Consider the following 24,694-nt stretch of genomic DNA (forward strand, 5'->3'; position numbering starts at 1 on the left):
CGTCTTGCTCTCTTATGTGCACTCAGCTGTGACATTTAGTAGTACGAAGAGAGTTTTGAGTGTTTGCTCACTCGAAGTCATGGGAGAGCCTTTACAATTTGGCTTGAATGGGCGACGACGAATGAGAAATGGAATGAATGGAATAACATTGTGTGTGTGGCAGCAGCAGCAGGCAGCAGAGAGCTCTGCCAACGGTGCTGCTGCTGCTGCTGTTCATCCATCGTTCGATTCTAGCCAAATTGTCAATGCTTTGCTCGACTTGGGCTTCAGTTGCTTGTGAAACGTCGGTTGTGTCGGTATTGTTCTTATTCTGCTTAATAATGTAACAAGAAAATCTCCAAGTGTAGAATTGAGGAATCCTATTTGAGGCTTTATTGGACAACAACAATAATAGAAAAAACTCTCCTGAAGTGTGTGCATGAGAGTTGAGCTTCTGTGTGTGCGCGTATGAAAATTACTTCTGTGTGGTTAACTCTAATAAAATGTCCATTTAAATTAATTGATTGGAAAAAAAGGATAATAAAGCACGAAACAAAAAGAAAAAACAAATAAAAAATTATAGATTTTTCCAAGAATGACGAAAAGTGCTCAAGTGAAAAAGTGTTAATCGAATTAATTTGAAGGCAGCAAAACAAACGAGCTTTTTTCACATATCCTCCTTCAGCTCTGCAGCAGCTGAGAAAACGAATTGCATAATTTCTTCGTTGTCAAAGCTTTGTAATTTTTTCCGTGCCTCTGTGTACGGTTGCTCCTCTTTTCTTGCAAAAAATATTGTATTTAAATATACAATTTTTTTTTAATATTTTAAATCAGGAAGAAAAGATTAAAAATATCTTATTTAGGTATACCTTGATGGCAAAGAGGGCGAAGAGAGCGAAAAATATTTACTGATTGTAAATATGACACTCCATACATTTTTATTGCTGCAATTTGTGTGAAATTACAAACTACAACTTTGAAATTTAAAAGAAGAAATCTAATTAGCCTTTTTTAAAAGCGCTTTTGGACCACCCCTTTTTTTTGGTGTTGGTGAACTTTTGTAATATCTCCATAGGCTCATTATCGATGACCATGTCGAAGTAGGCCTTTTATGTTTACTTTCTGTTGCAACACCCCCCTACAGGGTTGATATTTTGAGCTCTGCTTGCACAATAAATTCCCACTAACACAATTCTGTCTGTTAGTTTTGACAATTGACCTCTTTTAGACCTGCTGCTGTGATTTCTTTGATAGCTTTTAGAGCAGTGTAGTTCAATGGCAAAACATAAGAAATGGACTTCAAACATAATACTCGTAGAGCACCAGGTGCTTATGATGCCAAAGACTTCAATCATAATCATTTTGGGTGCCTTGCCATTTGTCTAATAGAAGCTATACTTGAACTGTATCTTATACATTTTTATTATTGCCCTTTGTCCCAACTATTTTTGTGCTAAACGCAAATGTCATAGGAATCAAATAAATCTGTGAAGTAGTCTTTTCGATTGACATGCTAACGCATTTTTTACCTTTTGAATTGAAAATCTCTTTAATCGACTTTTTAAAGATAGGTTTTGTTTTAAAAAAAATTGCACAAACGTTTTCGCAAAATGCTAAAAATCATTATCGCCTAAATTCGAATCCTTGGTAGAATATGAACACCTTTTTTGGAGACGCTCTGCGGCAAACTCTGTTCATTGGCTTCAGGTTGGTTCATAATGAAATGGCAAACCTTAATGATAACTTTCATCATTGCTGTAACATGCAGGCCGCATGATAACGAACTCGACACGCAAATATCGCTAGGATGCGTTATGGTAAAGCAATCAATCGATAGGGGACCTTAGTTGCAGCTAACTTAATAAAAAAATGTGTGGTGGAGATCACCTTGGGGTAAAGAAAGCATATCTGCCGCCTGTGAGATTGAATGCCTGGGTTTCAATAGTGGAGACTTACTCTTACCGCAGATATTTCTGAGGCCTTTTGGCAGTTAAAACTTTGTCTCGCTCAGTGGCTAGCTGTTTAAACTCAATGCAAACAGGAGGTTGCTTTTTATTATCCGCCAGCGGGGGACATACATAGAGAGTATGTTTTCATTTTGCCACATTTTTCAAAAAAAAAGGAACAAAATTAACCGTTGTCTAATTCTACTCGAAACTAACAACAACTGCAGCTAATGTTTTTTCTCTTAAATGTTGTTTTTCGTTTTGTTGTAGGGAATTTCTTTTTCCCAAAAAAACTTCAGACTAAAATTGAAAACTTTTCTACCTAATTACTCAGCGTGACTCAGTCAGTCTCAAAATTCAGCAAAGTAGGGCCGTAACGACGGCAACGACACCTTGGAAATAAAGGGAGGTGGAAATGGAGGGGAAGGTGAGGGTGCTGTTTCAAATATTGCCCTACGCGACGTGACAGAGGATCCCCTAATCCTTCGCCTTTGAAAAGTATTTCCGTGTCGTATAGTAGCATTGTGCCTTGGTGCCTCTTTGTGTGGCCGAGTGAGAGCGTGCAAGAGGCTGTATGTGTAGTGTCGTTTCTTTTGTTTGTATGTGTGTCTGAGGCAAAAGTGACATAACACTCATGCATGAAACAGAAGAGAAACACGAATCCTTGAAAAAGTAAAGGCTCTGAGAGCAAAACGAGCCAGGACAAAGTTAACGTTAACAAAAAAAAATTAATAAAAAAAGAAAGCCATAACGAAATTTTGCACAAAGGACAGATGAAGAGTCGCCCCTCTCTCCCCCTGGGCACAAAAGAGAGGTGAAACCTTAGAAGGGATTTCTCGTTGGAAAATAACACAAAAAAAGTGATTTTATTTTCGAGTCCAAAGGTGGCCAAAATTGATGTTGTTATATTCGTACGTCCGTTTCACCACCTAACGTATTTAATTCAATCGATTTTCAAAGTGTTTTCTTTCTATTTTGCTTTCCACCAGTTTTCCTTTATTTTTTCGCTTTCGAACTAAAAAACAAATCTGGGGTGTCTTGACATGGCCCTGAATACTACGTCCACCACTACTACGTTGTGGTAGGTGTGTATGTACCATGTGGCCCAGTGCCTTATTCCAAGAGGCCAAAAACACGAAAAATGTCAAATGAAAAGCAAAAGAATTTGCACAAAAAACAAATTGAAAATAGCAGCCCCATTTGACACAGAGGCAATTAAAGTCATAAGTTGATGTCGTTGATGCCGTTGGTGTATAGGTGTTGACCACTGTTGAACAACTGGGGGTAGACGAGTTATCGTCATCCACCACCACCATCTTGTCCCCCTAGCACTAATTCTCATACCATATTCAAAGCTTATATAATAAAAGTACACAAAATGAATGAACTGAAGCCAGCGACCTCTGTTCTTCTCTGCTCGGCTCCACAATTCCATTTTGTTATGCATTTTACAGACTTTCAGATCTCATTTTCAAAAAAACTAAAACTTGTTCCCCAAGCACTAGCTGCATTAATAACTACAGTCCTTCGCCAACAAAGGATCAAAGACCACGGAATTTAATATCCTTTTGTTTTTTTGCATTTTATCATTACTCAACTCAAAAGAATAGCGATATAAAAACTCCCGAAACTGAAAAAGGAAGAGCAAAAAAAAAAACAAAACTCGATACCCCCTACTTTTTGAAAAAAAAACAAATATCTATAAAAGAAACAACGTCGTCACGCGGACCAGACCTAACGAGGGAGGCCAAACACTCACAGAGAAAATAAAAATAACCAAGAACTGCAAAAAAGGACAACGGTCCGCCAAGCAAACCAGCAACCAGCAAAATTTCAATCAACTTACTCTTGTGCGTGTTCGTCTGTCGTTCTTGTCGTCGACACTGTAGCTGTCGGTGCTGGTATCGAGTCTAACGTGTCGCCAGCGTTCTTGGCTGCGGTGGTGCTACAGGAGTTTTCGTCCTTCCTCATCCTCGTCCGCTAACAATGTTCGCTCCTAGCCGTGGTGGCAGTGGCGATAGAGGTGGAGGTGGCGGCATTGGTGGTGCACCATTGAAATTACAAAGCATGTTTGTTTTATGCGGTTTGCTTTTGCTGGTGCCACAATTGGCGTCGTCGTCAATACTGGAGAAGCTAAGCGAGGACACCGATTTGTCACAGGTAAGTCTAAACTCAAAAAAAAAAAAAGTCAATGGAAAATAAAAATAAGAAAAGTCTCAACTGGATCCACATTAAGTTCAAGTCAAACCTACGAATGATATGACGATATATTTTAATTTTTTGTAACAATGTACATTTTTTTCTTTCATGTTTTCAATTTAATGCTAAGAAAAACTGTAAAATAAGCGTAAAATCTATCAAATACAATTTTAAAAAGACATCCATATTTAATTAAAATTTAAAATAAATTTTAATTATGAACATTTTTTATATGTAACATTTTTAGAAATTTACCATATTTGTTTTGTTTTTTCTAAAAAAAATATATGAAAAATAATAAAATAAAAAAATTATATAAATAAGAGAAAACTTAAACAAATAATGAATGTAAAAAAGGAACAAGAGGACCAGCTCAATGTCAAGAATTCATAAAATTGTATGTCAGCTGATCGCTTTCTGCAGCCTTATTTAGTGTATCCTGTCAAAATATTAAAGTGTTTTAAATGGTTTTTGCTTTACTTCTACTGTTAATATATTGTATTTCTATATAATCTCTACCGTTGCAAGGTGTACACTAAATATGTTAGTCATTCCCTTTGCAACAGCCAGAAATGTTGTGTTAACTCTCCATAGAGTGTATATTGCTGGTCCGTTTAAATTTTCCCTAAATCGGTCTAGCTTTAGATTATTACCATATAGATCATTATTTGGGTTTTAGACTCCTATGCGTTTTTGCTTAGATTTTGACCTCATGTCCGAACCGGTCCATAACATTATACAGATCCCTTGATTGACTTCATTAGCCCTTGAAGGACCCAGTTCTTATTCTTTGTTATTATTATACTGTATTTGTTTGTTATTATTATACCTATGGGGCTGGTTGCGATTTACAAATGTCTTTTCTCTTAAATGAAGGAGCCTGATATGGGACCATAGCCTTAACCCATTTTAGACCAATCGCCTTGAAACTTTGCATGTAAGAAGCTTTCGGTTTCTTAATAAATAAAAAGTAAACTTCGCATTCTTATGTATTATTAGTTGGCCCGGTTTGCTTCGCTACACCCTTAAGTGTTTGCAGTCCACTTTTGACATGGTCCAAATTTGAAAATAGTTTATATTCGTATATAACTCTCAAATACCTTCGTTTGGAGCATAACTTTGGTGTTGGTATGAATGGTGCGAACCCCGGGAATTGGCTCAAATTTTTATATAACTTTGTATTGTAAACTCAAATAACTTTGAGGAGGTAGTGTTTATTCACATTTATTTTAAGTTTCTGGAGGTTAGTTAGTAGTGGGAAAGATATTAGCGGGGAAGTCCATTCCACATTCGTGTTGATAATGTCGAATGATAATATCGAAAAACAGCATCACGATGCCCACATTCCGACGGTGCTCAAGCGAAACAATTGAGTTGAACATCCTACTATCGCCGATTAACACCATCGCCCATCCGCTGGAAGACTTTGGAGGCCCCGCATATACATGGGAGCTATATTCTATCTTAAGCCTGAAGCAGGTGTATAAATATTTACAATATCAAATGAAGTGAAATACCTTTTGGACCGCTTAAGAAAGCCCAAGCACTTGAATGCTTCTTTCGAAACTTCGAATATATATTTTGACCAACGGACATCACATTGTGTATCCTCATTGCTAGAACATCAAGAGCATCTGGTTGCTCAACAACAATTCCGCCGATAGATAATGACGATCTTAAAGGTTCAGTGAATCGTTAGTGTGACAAAAAACACTTGCCAGCAAGTCCATGCATATCATTCATAATCCCTCTCCTGTCTTCAATTTCTTGAAGAGTCGGCCTATGGTCGAAATCAAATGAATGACAGAGATTGCTGTCATTCTCAAATGAGTGGATCTGATTGGAAGTCTGACCCAAAAGATAGTCAATGAAAATAAGAAAAGAGAGGGAGAAAGGACAGAGCCTTGTGGTATACCAGCGGTCAACTTGTATTCAATGGATGAGAACTCATCTATAACAACTCGTATAGTTCGATTTCGAAGAAACCTCGATATTAATCGAACAAAGTCATTACCCATGTAATAAGAAGTCATTGTCCATGTCAGAAATGTCATCAGGTCATGGAGCGATTTCTGCGGAACCTATACTGCCGGTCGCTAAGAATATCGTTAGACTCCTCATAACTCACAAGATGGTGTTTAACCATGCTCTCCATAACCTTGAAATGCACAAATCATATCGCAATTGGTCGGCAATTCGCAGGATTGTTCGCCTCGCCCCTCTTGGGGATCGGCTGAACGTTCGCAACCTTCCAATACGCTGGGAGAACATTAATGGACGAGTAAACGTTGAAGAACACCCAGACTGTACAAGTGTTTATATACCATTCTGGCCCGGTGATTTATTTACGTCAAGATCCACAAGAACCCTTTGAACCTCTCGTATTCAAAAGAATATCTGGGGCATCGAAAGCATTAAATGCTTTCCGGCAATGAAGAATTTCCTGCAACTTGAACCCAATTTTAAATACATATTCAACTCCCGAATACCTTTCATTTGAGTCCCACATTGTCCGGATCGCTCGAATTTAGATCTGAGATGGCTCCGTAGGTACTTGGACCAAATTTTTAATATCATTTTCACACTCTTTTCCCGAATTCATTTCCCATATTTTTTGGCTCTGCTGTTAGGTTAAGGGGGAGCGTTCGCCCCGCTTCAGAAATCAACTAATTATATAGCCTGTTGTTGCTTCCAGACCAACCTACACAATCTGGGAAAATTTCAATATTTAATTCTGAAATGAACAAAAATTCCGAATAAATGTTTGCTAGGGAACTACATGCATTAATGGGTTAAGCTGTCTAGATATGATATCTAGCATCCCGTTCGTAACTTCAAGTAAAGTATGCAAAAAATTCCTGGTGCACTGATTGCATTCAACCATACCAAATAGGCTACAATCTGATCTCCCCATTTAAAATAGAGAGATTCGGTATTCCTGGTGCGCTGATTGGATTCACCCTTACGAAATTGGCTACAATCTGATCTCTCCGATCTCCTCATTTAAAATAGAGAGATCGGTATTGTATTGCTTAATTCAATATCTAAACCGCTTACTGTTTTCACCACTCGACAGTTGGATGTTCATTTTAATGTACCAGTACAATACCTACAGCTTACTTCTTCAACAAAACTATAGAAAGTCTTAGACGACTAGGAATCGTTATGCGGCACTCCGTTCGGATTCGGCATAAAAAAGGAGGCCCGTTATCATTAAGTTTTAAACATTAATCGGACTGCACTCATTGATATGAGAGAAGTATCCCCTGTTCCTTAGTGGAATGTTCATGGGAAATTAAGTATTTAGTAAAATACCCACCACCTGGGAGACGTAGACTAATCGGTAGATCGTTTCACATGTCAGCTATATCAGGTTATAGACCGATATGGGCAATACTTACTTCACTTTCCCCCCCCAAAAAAAACTGCTTATTATCACTGCATTATAGTTTCATTTTCATTATGAGATTTCTTACAACAAATAATTAATTAGGACCTTTTGTTTACGCTATAATAACTTGATTTGAGAGGAAAATTGAAAGAGAATCACATAACAAACCAGGGGCTCAATTCATCATGAAATGAAAAAAAAAAATATTTCCATTTTTGTATTAATAAATGCTCAGAAACTCGATGACAATGTAAAAACATTTCATTGTGTTTTTTCATAGAAACAGAATTGAGCTCCAGACTATGGGGAAAATTTCGGTTTGTACGAGATCCACAAGTCAAATCGAAAAATTCGTTTATATGGAAGTTATGTGATAACACTTTCCACAAAATAGGAGCATACTTACAATGAATGTTGGAAATCGTAATCTACATTACTTACAATCGGGTAATAATTGCGGCTTCTAGGAATTTAAGAAGACAAATGGAAGGACTAGTTTATGTGGGAGCTATGTAGTGGCTAAACCAAAATGGCCCATATGCACTCACCAGGCCGTCAATAAGAATTATCTGTGCCAAGGCGGATTTAATAAGGTGGTCTCACGCGAGCAGCTGTTAACAGCCGGCCAGGTTTGACGGTATTAAGATGTCAGATTTTTGTTTTGGATCTCTTTGTTGTTATATTCTTTCTCGCATATTCTCTGCTCATGTATGCACACAAGCACACAAATATCTTGAGCTGTGTTGGCGAAACGTCGATCAGATTGATGGTAAGATGGCGAATTGCACCACATGAGTTGTGGTTGTTGTACAAATGAGACCACCTTTAATTGTTTCCCCATGTATCTGTGCAAAATTTCGATTATGTAGCTCTACGCGTTCGAGCGCACAGACTGAGGGACGGCGGATGGACGTGGCTAGATCGACTTAGAACATCAAGACTTAAGCATATCAATATTTTCGAGGTGTTACAAACGGAATGACACTAGATTAGTATACCCCTATTCTATGTTGGCGGGTATATAAGAAGTCCGCAGCGGTGTCAATTCAGGATTATGCTATCGTTACAACCCAATGTTTTTATTGACACAACCATAACCAAAAAATATTTCTTTGTACATTCCATTTGCTTTCGATTTGATACATATCTTAATATATGTTGAAACTTTTTTGGCGGCATAAATTAAAAGTCTGCTACAAATCAAGTCCATGGCTGCTTTTAATTACACATGAGGATAACAATTGTAACGATATTCGCCTGTTGGTCTCTTTTTAATCCTCTGAAAGTTAAGTTCATAACGGAAGTCGATTTTCTTTCTTTGAAGGATGTTGAAAGATTCGAAAAGGGACACCCTTAGGACCGAAAAAAGCTATTATTAACACCTGACAGAAAATCATTTGCATAATTCACATTTTTAATGACCCTGTGTTTATTGGGTAACCGCTTGGCAGTCCTCTTTCTAATGGACAAAAAGTATTGGTGTTTATATTTTCATGCGCAAAATACGTCAATGCAGTCAACATTTGTTACAGATTTTACGTCGGTATGTTTCCCAACATTCATTGAAACTTTGTATGACCCAAAAAGCAGCAGCGGCATGTGCTTCTAAGTTATGCGGTAAGCATTATTGTGAGCATATCATGCAATATTTCACATTGATTTGCGTTAGCAAAGTTGGATTTTTTCACAGATAATACGCCACTGGTAGATGTTTCATAGCATAGCTTGGGCTATCGTTAGTAATATTGTGTACTTCCGAAGCTGAGCGGTTTTCTGTTTAGAAACCAATTCGCTCCGGTAAAAAAAAAAATTAAGATATAGGCTACGGAGGGTAGACTGAGAAGAATCTCCGACTATCTGGTACCAGTGCCGACTAGAATGAGGGCATTCGCGATTCGTTTTCCTGAGAGGGACGAATGGAGGGCGATGGTGTACTTGAGGAGGATAAGACCTTAAACAGATGGCTACAATATGGAGTCAGGGACTGGATTAGGGGTCTACTATGATGCACTCAATATCAGTATGTCTCTGGGACTGCCGGACGAGCGGTGTCACTGTCTTTCGGGCAGAGGTCTGTGCCATTGCAGTAGTCGCAAGAGAAATTCTGGCAAGGGGCCTACCGCCCTCGAAACTCAGTATTTCTGTGGACAGTATGGCGGGGCTCAAGGCCTTGGGGTCGAGGATGGTGAGGTCGAGATGCGAGGCGGACTGTTTGAAATTCTGGATAGCCTCCGAGCCCACGATGTAGCCCACTCGGCTACATGGAGGGGGCCCCTTGTTATTGGGCTTAGACTTGAATCGGACAGCACGCATTGATATGTGAGAAGTTTGCCCCTGTTCGCCTTAATGGAATGGACACGGGCAAATTTGCATTTTTACTAAAAGCGCGAGTGCACCGAATTGTGTCTGTCAGAATAACAAATGTTGATGTGGCAAAAAAGGTTATTCACTTTGCAATCTATCATCAAACGATTCCAAAACCAAATAAGAGCAAATATTGATAATCTAGTATAATTTCGTTTCTACTAAAGCAGACAAACATTAATTGACACAAATATACGTATGGCGCATGCAATCAGGTAAAACATTTGACGCATTTCTGCTACAGCTGTTTAAATATTGCCAACGCAATGTAAAGTAAATAAAATGAAAATCGTACGAAAACCGGATAATCATTTTGCGCGAATTAATTCCGTGAAATCGGAACTGGCCTGAATATCTTTCACCAGAGCCTCCACTGTTAGCTACATGCAAGTGAGGTGGACTGTTGAGCAAGATAAGATATATGTCTCAGTCCCGCCACTAAATTGCTAAACCCCCGCACGGTCTCCAACCGTGTTGAACCACAACAAACACTTCCTACTTCAAATCAATGAATTGACCAATAAATTTTGTTTACTCGATGGGGATTAGTTAATACATGATATGTATGTTCGTCTGATCAGGGATGAAAAGAACCATTTTCTGGCATCATATCGAAAACATCTTAAAGTCGTAAGTGTAAAAAATAATAGTTTTTGATTTTCCAAAATGATGGAAATGAAAAGAATTGAAACTTCTTTGTATGGTTTGTGTAAACGCTCTTTTTTAATTCGATGGAGCCTAAACATGTGGCATTCCATCAAGATTAGGAAATTTATGGCACTGTCTGTATTTCAATGCATAGTCCATGAACATGATATTAGGTCTGCGTTTGTCACAATCAGTTGCTGTCTGCACCCTTTTCTTTGTTCCTTTTGTACGAGCAAAGGAAAAATATTCCAAGGATTTTAATAATCGTTTATATTGTTCCAATAAAGGATTTTTTCGGGATCGATAATACCAAAAGTGCCAAACCACAAATTCAAATTAAATGTCGATGAATGTCGCCTAGATTTCGTGACAAAGAAACAAGAACAGGCAATTCAAACGAAAGCAGCTAGCTGCCGGTGACAACATCACCAAGTGGGGGAGGTGGGGTGGATGATTCAACAAAGGTCAGATTGGGGAGGACATGATGATTGGCACACAAATACACACAAGTGTTGTCGAGATTTGTTGACAGCCAAATAAGCTTTGACCAAATCTGATATTTCGTTTTTGATATGACAAGCAAAATTCTTGGGTTCAACATTCCTCCCAGTGGCAATCGCTTTTCAAGCCGAACCCAGCATAGATGAATTCCATGAAAAAAGGACACTATTTTCCAACCTTACATGACAATGATGGACGGAAAGACTGACAAACCGACACACACAGTTGCTGGGGTACAAACGTAGACCTAACGGACGAAAAAAATGGTAACAAAAATCTGCTCTGCGTATGAATGAGGAGCCCATGAAGAAGAAGTGACTTTTTGTTGGATTTAGGTCTTAAAAGTATTCGATTACCAAGACCATACCACTATGGAATTATGTCGGCGTTCTCGTTGTGTTGCTCTTCTTATTGTTACGAACAAGAATAGGGATAGATGAATGGAAATGCAGTGATTGCAGAGCAGAAGAATAGACAACCATACCAAGATGTTGACGAGACTAGACCAGAAATTATTTCGAAATTCCACCTGAATTGAATAGAAGGCAAAGGAGGAGAACAGCGACAAAACTATAACAGACCATAATCTCTCATGTTAATAGAGATTTCATTCTTTCATGTCATCGCCATTTCGTTCTTGTTGTTGCCTCCATTCTTTTCTATGGCACTGTTTTTTTTTTGTTTCTGCCGTTCTTTGTTGACGAAATCGAAACCTTTTAACAAAGGACAGACATGGTGTTCTTCTCTACAAAAAAAAAAAAGAAAACAAAAACAAAAACACAGTCAACTGATAAGCTAGAAAATAATGGCCAATACTAAGTGACCCACCGCCAAAGTGGCCACATGGACGAATATTCTTCATTGTCCGGCCCTCTCTCCCTCTAAGCGTGTTAAGTGTTGGTGCTGGTATTTGAGATATCAATCGCCTGAAACTGATATTCATGAAACACCATTCGGAAGGAAAGAATTTCGCCCGAAGTTAAACTATTTATTCTTTTGGAAATCGATACTATGTTTGAAAATATTTTCGTGTTCACTTTTTTCACTACTAAGCATGGTATGCGCACATACGTTTTTGTGGTAACACATCCCTCCATTAATCCACCAGTACTCGTCCAGAATTTTAAAAGTCAGTCATTAAGTTATTAAAAGTTTCGAAAAAAATTCTTGATGCGATTGTTGTTAGCCCGAATTTGAGATATATGAAACTTGATATGGATAAGGATGTTTCTTGGAAAACGTAATCCTAGAGTACAGCTGGGGCAAAAGCATCTAATTACAATGTATGTGTCTGTATGACGCATTATTGCCTTAAAGTAGCACTCAAAAAGTCCTGCTAGTCTTCATGAACGAACACTTCCGAAGATATCATGCAGCGGACAAGGAGTCAAGATAATGCTGTGAGTTGATGTACAATTCAGTGATCAAGCATTTCACTTCTACACTGTATGAAAGGAAAGAAAGCGTTCTATTACGACACTGTCACTATTTGCTTTATGTGTGGCAGGCCTCAGGAGTTTCTCTTGTTCATATTGAGATCACGAAGTATAAATTAAACAAGTAACAGATGGCAAAATAGGGGTGGTGCCGATCAAATAATACCCTACACATACACTTAACCCATTAACGGCGAATGGGTAGATAGATACCCAAGAAAAGAGCTGTCTTAGATTCTAGATTAGAATCTAGCTCCAATTAGGTATCCTAATGAAGTTTGGAGTAGCGCAAAGTAGACAAATGAAACTTAGAAAAAAAATTAAAAGTCGGCAGTTGTTTATATCAAAAAAAAAAAAAAAAAAAAAATATACAAACAATTTTCTCAAAATTCTTAGGAGTGAGATTTCTTGAAACCGTTTTGAGTGGCTTGTTGCATTTGATGGTTTTTATAAAAAAAAAAAAAATAAATTTATGGCAGTAAGCCTACTACTTTTGATGGTAATGCAAATTTTGTTCATGAACATTCTACTGAGGAACTATGGCATAGTACCTCACAAATGATGCCAGCATTAGGAGGGGAAAACCAACACTGAAAATTTTTTCTGGTGGTCTCGCCAGGATTCGAACCCAGGCGTTCAGCGTCATAGGCGGACATGCTAACCTCTGCTCTACGGTGGCCTCCTCTTGATAGTAGGTGCGAGTCGAAGGTCATAAAATATTAAGAAAATCATTTCTTTTCTTGTAGAACATAGTGGCTTAAGAAAAAAAAAAACACTAGGTCAATATGAATGCATATTAAATATCATCTAAATCGGAGAAGAAAATCGAGGATCAGGTGTTCATAGGTTAAAGTGTAAATTGGGCGATATTGTTATATGGACGTTATGTATAAATATTTACCAATTTTCGTAGACAAATAAAATAAAAAAGTATAAATTCGAAAGGGAAAAATAGGGGAGCAATATCTAAATCTGAATAGACTGCGTTCAAATTACGTTGGTGATTATAGAAGAAACAAGTAAGGGCGTCCTAAGTTCGGCCGGACCGAATTTTATATACCCTCCACCATGGATCGCATTTGTCGAGTTCTATGGGCGGTATCTCTTTTAAGGCAAACAAAGAATATGGAATAAGAACTGTTGTGCTATTGGAGCTATATCAAGTTCTAGTCCGATTCGGACCATAAATGAATGCTGAACATTGTAGAAGTCATTGTGTAATATTTCAGTCCATTCGGATAAAAATTGCGCCTTGTAGGGGCTCAAGAAGCAAAATCGGGAGATAGGTTTATATGGGAGCTGATTCAATCCATTGATCGATTAAGACCATATAAGACACGTAAGTATAAAGTTATGAGATTTAGAAGACAATTGTACAAATTGTCTTCTAAATCGGATGAGAATTACGCCCTCTATAGGCTCAAGAAAACAAATTGTCTTCTAAATCGGATGAGAATTGCGCCCTCTATAGGCTCAAGAAGTCAAGATCCCAGATCAGTTTATATGCCAGCTATATCAGGTTATGTACCGATTTGCGCCATACTTAGCACAATAGTTGGAAGCCACAACAAAACACTTCATGCAAAATTTCGGATGAGAATTGCGTGCTCTATTGGCTCAAGAAGTCAAGATCCAAGATCGGTTTATATGACAGCTATACCAGATTATTAACCGATTTGAATCATATAGTTATTGGAAGTGATACCAAAACACTACGTGCAAAATTTCACGTCAAATCGGATGAGAATTGCGCCCTCTAGAGGCTCAAGAAGTCAAGACCCAAGATCGGTTTATATCAAAACATAGACCGATTTGAACAATTTACAATCCCAACCGACCTTCACAAATAAAAAGTATTTGTGCAAAATTTCAAGCGGCTAGCCTTACTCCTTCGAGAGTTAGCGTGCTTTCGGTAGACAGACGGACGGACATGGCTAGATCGACTTAAAATGACATGACGATCAAGAATATATATACTTTGTGGGGTCTCAGACGCATATTTCGAGGTGTTACAAACAGAATGACGCAATTAGTAAACCCCCATCCTAGGGTGGAGGGTAAAAAATTTTGACATTTTGACATGTTCAGAGAGGGAGCCACCATAGCGCAGAGGTTTGCATGTCCGCCTATGACAATGAACACCTGGGTTCTAATCCTGGCGAGAATATCTGAAAAAATGTTCAGCGTTGGTTTTCCCCTCCTAATGCTGCTGCACGTTGTTCGGACTCGGCTATAAAAAGGAAGTCCTCATCATTGAGCTTAAAGTTGAATCGGACTGCACTCCGATTCCGATTGATATGTGAAAAATTTGCCCATGTTCCATAGTGGAATGTTCATGGGCAAATTTGCATTTTGGATTATAAAACTCGGAAGATAAATGAAATTCGGCAGGAGTATTAAGAGTCATGAGGGAATTCTGCGTTTAAATTCCAACTGACAACATTGTTTCAATATTGGTCATAATCGGCCGATCACAGATTTCTTGAAAACGCATGCAGCTTCCCTCCTAGGCCAAAAAGTCAAATGATCGAAAATTAAGAAAGCAAAATCAAATTAGCGATCTTAGCTTTGTACAAAAGTTAAGATGACAGACAGACTACATCGAAGCAGGTATAACTATAAATGGGTCAAATTCATCTTCTATTAGATGTTACAAACAAATTTACAAAGTAGCGATGTAGAAAACATATATGTTTAAACGGTTTTAAGTTTTGGTCATGAAGATTTCCATGTTGTATACCCTCCACCATGGATTTCCTCAAACTTAAGCCCAATCAGGTGGTTGGGTTTTGACGCCTGTATATAATGGGGATTATTTACTTGGAAAGTTGCAATTTTTTTCAATACCTCACTTAAGGGTATCTTGTGTGCTATCAATGGAACAAATATCCAAAATTTCACCTAAAAAAAGAGGAAATAGTTTAAATAGGGTGTAAAGGGATATCCCAATATTCCATGTCTTCTGTGCCTTGAGAAAACAAATCCACAGTTCGGCTTAAAGAGGTGCGATATGCAACACTGAACCGATGATGATCACGCTACGCAACATTTTATCCAAATCAGTCAAAAAATTCGGGCCCAGTGCCTTCGAGAAATCAAATCAAGAAATAGGTTAATATAATCCGTATTTCCCATATCCGAACAAAAATAAATCTTCATCGGTTTTCAGCTCGATGGCTTACATTTAAAAAGCTGCAGCTTAAATGCCATAGACCAAAAACACGATAAAAACTATGTAAACACTATATGCTGGGGATGAATATTTTGATGCGATGGTATGGGAATGGCAAAATTAATAAACACCCAACCTATGATGGTGGGGCCTATGATGGTGGGGCCTTAAAAAATTGACCTCATTTCCCTTTGCAGTTTGGCAATATCAAACATCGGTTCTAAAAGTCTTTGCTTATATTTGTATTGTGTGTGTTACAAAACTATTAGTTTGAAGGTTCCGTTTGTGAACCCATCGTTGAGATCAAGTTTGAGATGTTAGAGATTTGATTTTTTATTCCAAAGATTTACAAAGAATTTCATAACTCAAAAACTTTAAAATTAATCCATAGGTTATTTCAAAACCAAAACAAGGTTCGTATTATGGGCTTCTGTATTTTAAAAATATTCCTACCTGCTATTGGTTTGGGGAAAAGTTGTCCTTCTCTGGCTAAGAAACATTTTTTAACTGAAATGATTATTAAAGTTCTATTTATTTATTCAATAATTAAGTACTACAAGTTATAAAACATTTAAAACGAAAGAAAGTGGGCAATAAGGCCTTCAGCTCTATTTTAGTTTTTTTTTTTTTTTTTGCAAGTACCATGTGCATTCTGTGATGTACGTCAAACGTTGTCTTTGATCCTTGACATTTACTGCAGTAAAGTACGTATGAGTATCTGACATTAAAAGTTATCTAATAACAATGTTAAGCATTGGCTGTGTATGTGTGTGAGAGCTAGAGCAATGAGAGACAATGTTTCCTAATTGGATTTCTATTCCTCACCTCACAATGAATGCTGCTCGTCTTTTCTGATGTAATAAATATATTTTGCTGTTTTATGCTAGTCCTACCCAGTGCAAGCCAGATGTTCTGGATAAGATATCAGTGCAAAGTTGTATTGGTAAGTTGTCGATAGCAATAACCGATAAAAAGAAACGATTAATCGTGATTTGCACTATATAGTTCTAAAATAAAACACACCATTTGAGAAATACCAAGGTATAGCGGAGTAAATGATAAAGATGGAGGGAGGAAAAACGGTTTTGGTTTGAAAAATTTATCAATGTTTTCTGAAATTGAGCACTACACCTACCTTGTCAACATGTAGGTACGTATTTTGAGTTAATTCCAAATTTCGTTGACATATTTTCGCTATTTCACTGTTGACACTGCTTTATCGATTTTTCTCAACAAGTTATCAAAAGGTCAAGGCTGTTGTCGTCTGTGCACAGGGAGAGGGGAGTTGGTTTTATTGTTGGCTGCTGGTTATATACAGACATTTTATTACTCACTTTTTCAGACAGTCAGTGAGTGCCTCTCAACGCTGCTGCTTCTGTTGGCGTTTATTTTCACTCACCTTTGCAATATTTCCCCCGTAACTGAGATAGTGTGGATGCTGTTGTGTTTATGCTGTACAGCATAAAAAGAGATACATTCACAGACACACAAACACTAGGGCGCTTACGAAACATTAGCGCACAGGTAGGTAAAAGCAATACATCTCTCGTTATTGTCAACTGTTACACACATTTTCTCACTTTACATGGTATTTGTTAGCTCGTTATGTGTTGACATCGTCGTTGTTGTTGTTGCTGCTGCTATTGCTATTTTAGAATTTTCTCCATGTTCTCTGGTTATTGTTTTCGTTGGGAGGGGGGGGGGGGGGGGGGGGGGGGGGGTTACTTATGTTGGGTACTGCAACCTGTGAGCATCTCATATTGCCTTGAATCGAGTAGGAAATAACCACAACAACGTATACGAGTATATGTATATGTAAGTTATGGCGAGAGTGTAATTCTTTCCCACATTTTCCATGCGAATTTTTCCCATAGCAGTTATGCCATTCATGTTATACCAAATCATTCAGATGGTTATGCCGTTAGCACATCTTGGTTTACAACGAATTTGAATAACAAACTGGAAGAGTATGAAAGCGGGAAGTTTATAAGATTCTTATTCTCGCATTTCTACAGATGTACTGAAAATGTTTTTTTTAGCAACACACTAGTTGCGTAAAATAGTTTATCTGAATTGTCAATCTACGGCGGGAACACTCCACCGCATGAATAGATCGAATAGAATAAGAGTATATACGTATATGCTTATCAAACTGGAGAAAATTAAAAGTTTTTTGACGCACAGGGTAAAGGCCTTTATTAGGAGATAATATTTTTTAAAAGCTAAATTATACTTAATGGCCCGTTTACAAGGCAAATCTGATGCGTGGTCATTGTAATAGTATTGGTGAAAACAAAGGTGTATGCATCACATGTACACATACATTGTAATAGTTCACTTTAAAGTTCCCACAAGTAAAATATGATCGTACATGCATTGAAACTGAAGGTGCCATGATTGCGCCCCAAATTGAAAACGAAAAAAGGCCCAAAATGAAAAATGACTCCAAAACATGTGCACCCCAAAGTTTGCAAATGCACACCAAATATTAAATTGAGGTCAAATTGCAATTTAGAGTTTGATGTGTATTTTAATGATGCAATTTCACCCCAAACATCAACATGCAAATAGACCCCAAAGTGTGCATAATCACCCGAAATATGTTGTGAAAGAAAAAATTAATGGAAAAAGCCTACTGTACTTTTTTTCAATAATAAACATTCCAACCAGTATGTTTTTTTTAAGGAAACAGCACTGCAGACGATAATTGCTCCCCAAATTGAAAATAAAAAAGCCCCCAAAATTAAAAATTACCCCAAAACACATGCAACCCAAAGTTTACAAATGGACACCAAATATTAAATTGAGGTCAAATTGCAGTTTAGAGTTTAACGTGTATTTTAATGATGCAATTTCACCCCCCACATCAACATGCAAATAGACCCCAAAGTGTGCATAATCACCCCAAATATGTTGTTGTTTACAGTGTATATTTGAGCTGTAAATGTAGAAAAGGGTGTAATTTCATAAATGATTTTAAACAAAATTGGAAGAAGACAAACTCTTCTTCTGCACACCAAATATTAAAATGGGGTCAAATTGCAATTTAGAGTTTGACGTGTATTTCAATGATGCAATTTCACCCCCAACATCAACCTGCAAATAGACCCCGAAATGTCCATAATCATCCCAAATATGTTGTTGTTTACAGCGTATATTTGATGTGTAAATGAAGAAAGGGTGTAATTTCATAAATGATTTTAACCAAAATTGGAAGAAGAGTTTGTGAAAGAAAGAATTAATAGAAAAAGTCTACTGTTCTCTTCTTCAATAATAAGCATTCCATCAATTATGTTTTTTAAGGAAACAGCGCTGCAGACGAAATTTTTTTTCAAAAATCGATCGGGTTTTTTTATTGTAAAAAATATACCCCAAGTAAAAAATAAATAAATTTGAGTCACAAAATGGTGAAATTTGACGCCCAATATTATTTACCTCACCAATTTAATTGGAAAAATTCAGATTGGGAATTTTCCAAATTGGCTCCAATAGTTGCATGAAAAAATGTCCCAAAACTTTTGTTGTAGTTTTTAATATGTATACCTGTTTGGGGCATATTTTCAATTTGGATTTAAGGCGTAATTTCATGGGGCCAAGATTCATACCGCCTTTTTGAAGGGTCAAATTGGAGATTGGCGGACACGTCTTTATTATATAATACATTTTGTACAAAAGGTCGCCTCAATCATTCAGCTATATTGAAGAAGATAAATTTACTTCGAAACATTGCAATTATAAATTTAATAAAACTTTACCTTTTTTCAGCTGAAAGTTGAATCAATAACCATTTAAACCCCGTTTACAAATGAGACGCTCTACGCATTTATCCACTTCAGTATTGTTTGAATAGGACTCTAATTTCTCCTTTCAATATTTGCTAACAACACAAAAGCAAAACATTTGCTAACTTCTGTGCCTCGAAGACGGTCATGCTTTTTTGTTACAGCTCTTACAATTAGAATATGGTTTAATAAATTGTTCTTAACTATTAATCGGGCATGTGTTTGTGATATCAAGAAATAGAAAAGGAAATGAACGTTTTAGTTATATTAAACTAAAAATCCAAATTCCTGTAAGTAGTTCATTTCCGAAAAGGTATCGTCAACGACGATATCCTTTACCCATGTTTAGTAACATTTTCGTTTATTTCAAAAGTAATCGTATTAGGAAAATTAATAGTTGTTTAAGGAAAATTACTAACTGAGTAGTTAGTGTTGTATCTACAGAGGTAATTTTCTAACTCTTTGAACATTTCTAACTATTGGGTTGCCCAAAAAGTAATTGCGGATTTTTTAAAAGAGAGTTAATGCATTTTTAATAATGCTTAGAATGAACTTTAATCAAATTGTGGTTAATTATCATGAACTAGCTTGTGTTATGTACATATGTACAAATTTAGCTCATATTTTTGATAAGCATTTTTCTGAGTGTATGCACTATTGCATATACATGGGCTGTGTACTTTTTCAATTCCAAGGATGCAGCATACGTAATTTGTGTACTTCAATGGTTTCAATGAGAGACTAAGTACTGTGGTATTAGCGTGTGTGTGTGTGCGTATGCTTTCTCACACTGCATGGCCATGAGTTGCAGGCTCTCTGAGTATGTAAAAGAAAGAGAATTAGGTAAGAGCGCGGTAAATGGATGAATAACTCAATGGCTTTACACGGGAGTTTTATATTTAGGTCATTTGTGTAATTCTATATGGGTATGGGATGAGGGAATGCCCTTGCATGGGAATGCGGAAGGAACACTTGTTTAAAGCCAAACAAAAGCCAAGAAAGCTTAGTTTACCGCAAAAGTATTCAAGAGTCAGTTCCAATATTATGTGTACATACATACATTGGATATGCTAAAAAATAAACAAAAAATTGAGCTAAATTGTAAGCCCAAGGATGGACTATACTTCCTAATCGAGAGAATATCAATTGGCTTAGAATGGGATTAGTATAGCATGTTCAATTCGTTTAAAAAATAACTTAATCGGTTGGGACTTGTATATATAAGCGGCAATGTGTATTGTGTCCAATTGTTTTTGAAGATGTTGTCAGCAATATTAGTTGTATGTAAGGCAGCGATGTCCAAAATGAAAATGTGCCTGTGTTTTACTCTCTTTAAATATTTTTATTTCTCTCAGTATCTAAAAAATCATTTTTTTAAGACTAATTAAATAGTGTTTTGCAAAAGTAAACATAAAATTAGAAATTGTAAATACTTTTTTATGTCTTCCAAGCGTTTAATCATAAAAAATTATTATTTTTAAAATAAAAACAGAAAACTATGCGTATGCCTCTGCGCATGTTCATTCGTTGCTGTCTCAACAGCGACTGAAACAAAGAGAATAAGAATACGTGTGACCGGCCATCAACGCAATCGTAAGGGGCTGGACATCGCTGACGTAAGGCCATATCCACGAAAATGTTTTTAAGGTCTTTCCCAAGATGCGAACCCATGTTTTCAGCACCAAATGCGGACATTCTAATCTGCTTGGGTGCTGCCCAACAGAAAATAAAGGCAACTAAGTAAAAGCAAGTTAAGTTAAGTTAGCCCTTAGTCATCCAGACATCCGAGTTGGTCAGATTAAGGCCCACTGTGATTCCTCATCTTCCCTTTTCTCCTTCCGATGAATTCACTTCACAGAGCTAAACGGTCGTTAAAGAACTCTCTGGTGCCAACCGGATGAAAAGGCAAACGCCTCTCAGTACTTTTAGCGCCTGGAAGTAGAATCCTGTATCCTATCTGTACTTTGACATAAAGCAGGCCATTGAGGCGTCGATCTCATGACACCACCGACAGACATCATCATTTCTAATGCCAATACGAGACATATGTTTACTTATTATGCTCTGTTATGATTCCGATAACCACTCTTAAATGTGCCTTCTCCATTGAAAACAAACTATTTATGTTCGATTTCGAGCGTTAGTCCCACAGAAGCTTTGTTTTTTCACATCCGCCAGTTGAATTCCAGTAATTTAAACATGTATTCCTATAACGCTTTTTAACTCCAAAGGAAATTTTCGACAATGGTGGGTATACATCAAGAATAACTCCACGAAGCTTAGCCGATTTAGCCTTCTCCAAAATTTCCCCCTGCATTGTTGGTAGTTTGAACTCTGGAATCATTTTCCCCATTGTGAACAAGGCTAGTTCCGTCTTCCTAGGATTTCCGCGAAACCCGCAGTCCGCAGTCCGCAGACCAAGACGCCGAGGACCCACGAGCATTACTATGAATGTCCGATATAGTGTTTAAAAATTTACCCGTAGCGAGGTCGTCTGTTCATGCACACAATCTTACCTCTTTCGACGCCCATCTGAACAAAATCATATTAACAACAAGAATCCATAGCAGCGGTGAAATTACGCCGCCCTGAAGTGTACCCCTGGTGGCGTTGACCCTTACCGTCGTTTGACCAATACTGGCCATAATCTCTCTATGAGAAAGCACTCTCATTATCCAAACTATCACGCTATTCACCACATCCGCACCCCGTAATTCACTCTCAATAGTAGACACATGCACATTGTTTTAAGGGCACCTAAATATCCTAAAGGAGGACACCGTAGCGCAGAGGTTAGCACGTCCGCCTATGACGCTGAACGCGTGGGTTCGAATCCTGGCAAGGTACCTACCGAGGTACCTCCTAATGTGAGGTACTATGCCATGTAAAACTTCTCTCCAAAAAGGCTTCGCACTGCGGCACGCCGTTCGGACTCGGCTATAAAAAGGAGGCCCCTTATCATTGAGCTTAAACTTGAATCGGACTGCACTCATTGACATGTGAGACGTTTGCCCCTGTTCCTTAGTGGAATGTTCATGGGTAAAAATTTGCAATTTGCAAATATCCAAAAGCTCCGCCAAGGTGAATTCCTTATAATCCAATGTGCTCTCAAAGTGATGCACCACACAGTGCAGAGCAGATTCCACTAATCTTCCCTAAATATACGCGTGTTGGCAACTAGAGAAGTAGGATCGACCAAACTTGCTACAGGATTGAGTTAAATAGTCAAATTTTATAAAAGCCCTTGACGATATATCTTCCTGGAAGGGACTCGTAGGCCTCCAGTAGCATTCGAGTAAATTCCATCGAATCCGGGTGACTTGTAAGGTTCGAAAGAGTGTAAAGCCCATCGAACACTATCTTAAGTAGCAAGTCTCTCTGTCATATCAGCCGCACCACGGTTATCCGTGATTATCAAATCCGCCACTTCCGGAAAATCTGTCCCAAGCAAATGCAACAGAGTCTGACGGGGGAACTTGGTCCGTTTCATATCCGACTTATGCTCGTTTCCTGAAAATGGAGAATATTTGGTCTTAAGCTTCTGTAATCTTGAAGATCTCTCACCGCCAATGGAGGTGTCAACTGGTGATCATCATTCGGAAAGTATACGGAAGAATTCACAAGTTCCTTGACGCCGTATGACAAGGATACCACGGTCTGGTCTCCTGTACAGAACTAGAAATTAAGTCATAATTAAGTTAAGTCCACCAAAGATTGAATTTTTCTTTGGAAGATTTCTTTTTATTAAGAAGTATATAATTGGAGATCAAAGGAGAAGTGCAAGAAATTTGTTATTAAAGTAAAATCTGAAGATTGATTTGTATAGGGGACATTATTGGTATAGGGCATTTATGTTGGAAGTTATAAAATATAGCACTCCAAATTTCAGCCATGGCCTCAGATTGCAAGATGGGTCAATAAATACGCTTGCAGTGGCATTTACGGCAGCATATATATGGGTGCTATATCCAAATCCAAACCGATTTATTCCACTTTCAATAAGCTTCGTCTCTACGCCAAAAAAAATTTATGTATCAGATTTGAGACGATGGGATGAAAATTGCGACCTGTAGATTAACATGGACAGACGGACATAGCTAAATGGAATCAAAAAGTGATTCTGAATCGATCCGTATATTTTTACACTTACTTTAGAGAGCAGCAATAAGTGGAGCTACACTTGCGAAAAATTGTACCATATAAATCAATTTTATATATTTGAAATTTAGACTTTTAAAAAGCAATATGGTATTTGCTTTTCTGATTCTTGTTTTTACAATTACAATCTTTGACCTTGATCAGGGCACAAGAAACATTCAGTAATCAATGTAAATGATTTTAAAAATATCTATTTTCTTTTAAGAGACCTTCCTTCGCTAATAATGCTTGGATCTCAAATTTTAAATCCTATTAAACAAAATATCGACCTTAAAAATGATTGGCTACCTGTATTCCTATTAGCAGCACTAATCGTCCATTAAGGCTATACGAAAATATGGCATTAACTAATCATCTTTTACCCATTCCCTTAGAAGTTTTACGGTCTTTACGGTAATGTTGGAAGACAGCAAACTTAGTGTATAAGTGGGCAAAGATGACAGCTTCTTTCACTCACCGAAACAAGTCTAGAGCTTATCACAAACAACCTTTCATACCGCAAAGAGTATTAAGCCATTAGTGGTAATAACTGCCTGCCCGCAACAGAGCTAAGCTAATCTACTGACGATTTTCTCTCTATTATGCATATTATTTACTCCCTTTATGAGTAGAACCCTCACTCTCCCCAGACTTTCTCTAAACACTTCTCCCCAGGGAACAAGCATACAGCCAGTCAGCCAGCCATCCAAGCGGTAATGCAATGGTAAATGGTGTTATAACCGTGCTAAACTGACAGTTGTTGAGGTTGTTGTATTCGCTCTTGCATAGAACGTATGTGAAGCAGAGCCGATGTAACAGCACACACTCCCACACTCACTTGATGGGCCAACATATTAGGTATTGTACATGCGAGTGCTGGTGGATGGTGGCTGGCAGGCTGGTGGTTACCTCAGCTGAAATTGCTGCTGAACTTTACCACACATCCCATCAACACCCATGCACAGCCCACCCGCCCATTTGCCACCAACAACGTCAGCAATACAAAAGAGTTTGAGACAAATGTTTGAGTACGGATGAGCAGTTTTTGAGGCATGGAATGCCAACATTCTTGTGTACACGTACGTAAGTTGGTCGGAAATGTACCACCATTGCTGGCAGTGTGTCTCGCAGAGGTTTAA

General features: G+C 37.7%; 2 protein-coding genes across 13 annotated transcripts in view; one reads left to right on the forward strand and one right to left on the reverse strand.

Moving 5' to 3' along the window:
- Window positions 1-265: 265 nt before the first annotated feature.
- LOC106083762 (fasciclin-1) overlaps window positions 266-24,694 on the forward strand; it is a 108,680-nt gene continuing 84,251 nt past the window's right edge. For 6 of the 12 annotated variants that reach the window (XM_059362003.1, XM_059362005.1, XM_059362004.1 and 3 more), the window contains exons 1-2: window positions 275-445; window positions 3,531-4,085. In XM_059362003.1, coding sequence (XP_059217986.1) covers window positions 3,912-4,085 — 174 coding nt within the window. In that variant the 5' untranslated portion in view covers window positions 275-445; window positions 3,531-3,911. Of the gene's footprint in view, window positions 446-506; window positions 718-1,666; window positions 1,687-3,530; window positions 4,086-24,694 lie in introns of those variants that run through there. The other 6 variants (XM_059361996.1, XM_059361999.1, XM_059361994.1 and 3 more) reach the window with 6 other exon arrangements.
- LOC106083760 (uncharacterized) overlaps window positions 17,390-24,694 on the reverse strand; it is a 175,151-nt gene continuing 167,846 nt past the window's right edge. Inside the window, exon 18 of the transcript XR_009396934.1 lies at window positions 17,390-17,595. The gene's annotated coding sequence lies outside the window, so the exon portion shown is untranslated. The remainder of the gene's footprint in view (window positions 17,596-24,694) is intronic.

The sequence above is a fragment of the Stomoxys calcitrans genome, chromosome 2, assembly GCF_963082655.1.
Source record: "Stomoxys calcitrans chromosome 2, idStoCalc2.1, whole genome shotgun sequence".
NCBI classification, from domain to species: domain Eukaryota; kingdom Metazoa; phylum Arthropoda; class Insecta; order Diptera; family Muscidae; genus Stomoxys; species Stomoxys calcitrans.